Genomic DNA, 2929 nt, shown 5'->3' on the forward strand with positions numbered 1-2929 from the left:
GAATTGCTTAATTCGTTCTTGAGATATATATGATAAAGTGGACCCAATTTTTTTTTTTTGCAAAAACGGTAAATTGCAAATATCTCAAAAACGGTACCATAGAATTAAAAATAACCTTGATTTTCGGAATCAGGGGGTGATTTTACATAAGAATTTCATAACGGCGTTTCTGGTAAAGAGAAAAAGTTGAAATTTGTGGTCCAGTGTCATCTATCGGTGGGCCTGCAGCTACCTGCGAAAAAAACGTTGAACAAATGATTTTAGAACTTGAGTTCAATGAATAAATACATATATGAAATGCTTACCTCTACACCGAATAACACCATTGCCACTTTGAGGTGTTGAATACCTCGTACAATGGGATTCGTTGCTCTTTGCTCCATGTGAGGAACCACCAGCTGTTCTGCCAATTCCATGAGGAATACACGTCTTCGGTCGGTCCTCTTGACATGCCCGAATTTGTCATGAATGGCAAATGCAGTCAAGCAAGCCACGTCCAGCATGTTATAGAACAGAGCTAACGGTCACCAGTTTGTGCCCCGTTTGCACGTGTAACCGCTAACCATCTGATCCATGGTGTCCAGAATTTGAAATGGCTTCTTCGATGGCTTCGATGAGTCGACGGCGGAATTGTAATATTCGGTCGACATGAGAACCACCACTTTTTTTTTTTGAACGTATGAGCATAGCGCGATGTTATTATCGTGGTAACCGAATACTGTACTGAATACATCTCGTTTTGGATCCAACAGGCGGCAGTATGCAGGCTTTGTTTTTGCGCATGGTTCCTACATATGCCAACCGAAACATATAGACGTTCCAAGTTGCTCATGAGCATGTTCCAAATGTCGTCAATGGCTACCGGTTTGCTTTCTAATAGTCGAGCAGGTCTTGTGTTGCCGTTATCGAATCAAATATATTTAGGGTATTCGCAGTTTACTTCTAAAGTTAAAAGGTGGTAACTTTAACAAGATAACACACTCGAACTGTGAGCAACCCTTACGTTAAAATAAAGTATTAAGTTGATCAACAACACCACGCATTGCTAGACCGTTTGCCTTTCACGCGTTTGTGTTTAGAGAGCATCAACAAACCACATACATGTTTCCCTCTATTCTCTCTTCTCTTTGCCAGCTTCAGGCAGGCGCAAAGCGAAACTTATGTACAAGCAGCGCTGCGCCCAAAGCGAAATTCATGTATGTATGTACAAGCAGCGATAGATGCCAGTTTAACACAAAACATAAACATGAGACAAAGTCGAGTAATTTTACCCAAAAGTGTTATCTCAAATTAGTATGGGAACCAACAACAAACAAAGTTACCACATGGTAAAATTAAAACAGTAGATAATATAGAACTGTGAGCTCCCTAATTGTAGAATAATTTTATATCGGTATGCAGCCAACGTCGCCCTGTAGATAGGGTTTCCGTTGTTGGCCCACAACTCAAGAGCAGGCTGACTGTTTGACCCGAATATGCGGGCAAACACAGTTAGGCCAAAAAAGGCGTATATTTCATTTTCGGTTACAGGTTTCGTCCACGTTCGCGGTGGCTGGTCAGGATTCTTGGCACACCATAGGCGGCATAGTTCCTGGGCCTTTCGGTTCGTTTGGTGCACAATTATACTAAAGATTTCCGGTAATATTAGCGATTTAAATATTGAAACCGGGGATCGCATAATCCCTGNTGCACAATTATGCTAAAGATTTCCGGTATTATGGCGATTTAAATATTGAAACCGGGATCGCATAATCCCTGGAGCCGGGCCTTCGCGACCCCACAATAGCGCAGTTATGCTCACGAAGTCTACCTGTGCACGGCGGAGCGCTTGACCAAAGCTTGCCATCCTTTGAACGGTATTTAATAATCGAGTTCGCCGAACGAGGCTCCTCGTCCATATCGACGGCTTCAAGCGCTTCGGGTGTAGCTGCAGTGCCTTCATATAAATATTCCAAATCCTCATCATCGTCACATGGAGTCTCGGTTTCTATAACGGTCTCAGTCTCAGCATCGGAAGCCGCATCTTCTAACGTCGGCACATAATCAGGATCCGTGACGTCGTCGCCTTCGAATGCATTGATTTCCTCGGCTTCTCCATCAGCACCGGCCAACCATATTGCTAACCTTTCTTCCATTTGCCTCCTCTCTTCTTCCGATAAATTTTGATATCTTGTGGTGCGATTCACCACGTCCATCATATCATCATCGATACTGGATGCTGAAGCCATTTTTCTATATGTAAACAAACAGAAAAAATTACACTTACCTTATATTTTTGTGGAAAACCCCAAAATAAATTCACTTCAATAAAAACTTACAGGTGTTTGCACTANTCTGAACGTTCTATATAAAGTTTTACACGCAGCACCAAAAAAACTAATATTTTTAACTTTAAAATCGAAACGGTTTCATACCAGCTATTAGGTAACGATATCTATGAAGATGGAGATGGAGTAGAAGATAAATATGATGAAAACAAAAGTGAAATAGTAAAAAACTCTCATCAAGCAATGTAAAAAAAAATGTTGCGAAATAACTCTTATGAGCAACGGAAAAAATATTTCTGCGGCATAAAAGTTATCAGGCAAGGTAAAAAATAAACGTTGGGTTATAACTCTTATCGGCGAAATAAAAAAAAATTTCTCATCTAATAACTGTTATGGGGCAAGGTTTTTGCGATAAAACTTATAACTGGTTTGTCCGTGGTCAAAACATTTTTAATACGCCTGCTCCAGCATTCATGCCACACATAGGTCTGCACAGACCTGTTTGGTCNTACGCCTGCTCCAGCATTCATGCCACACATAGGTCTGCACAAACCTGTTTGGTCCGTTTGAGCCATTGCGTTTGCAAATACGAATAAAGCCCATCACAACCACGAAAGAGGTCTGATTTTATGCTTATTGTGTTCGCCGTAGCCGCTTCTAGG

The 2929-nt window shown here is 41.3% G+C and overlaps 1 protein-coding gene across 1 annotated transcript; it reads right to left on the bottom strand.

Moving 5' to 3' along the window:
• Window positions 1-1474: 1474 nt before the first annotated feature.
• LOC108361394 (uncharacterized) lies at window positions 1475-2266 on the bottom strand. The gene is made up of 2 exons (XM_017614006.1): window positions 1826-2266; window positions 1475-1690 (listed from the first exon to the last, which is right to left on the bottom strand). The coding sequence occupies exons 1-2, from the start codon at window positions 2226-2228 to the stop codon at window positions 1653-1655; spliced, it is 441 nt and encodes a 146-aa protein (XP_017469495.1). The 5' UTR covers window positions 2229-2266; the 3' UTR covers window positions 1475-1652.
• Between the last annotated feature and the right edge of the window lie 663 nt (window positions 2267-2929).

The sequence above is a fragment of the Rhagoletis zephyria genome, unplaced genomic scaffold, assembly GCF_001687245.7.
Source record: "Rhagoletis zephyria isolate East Lansing unplaced genomic scaffold, Rhagoletis_zephyria_1.1 Rzeph_scaffold_00755, whole genome shotgun sequence".
NCBI lineage: Eukaryota > Metazoa > Arthropoda > Insecta > Diptera > Tephritidae > Rhagoletis > Rhagoletis zephyria.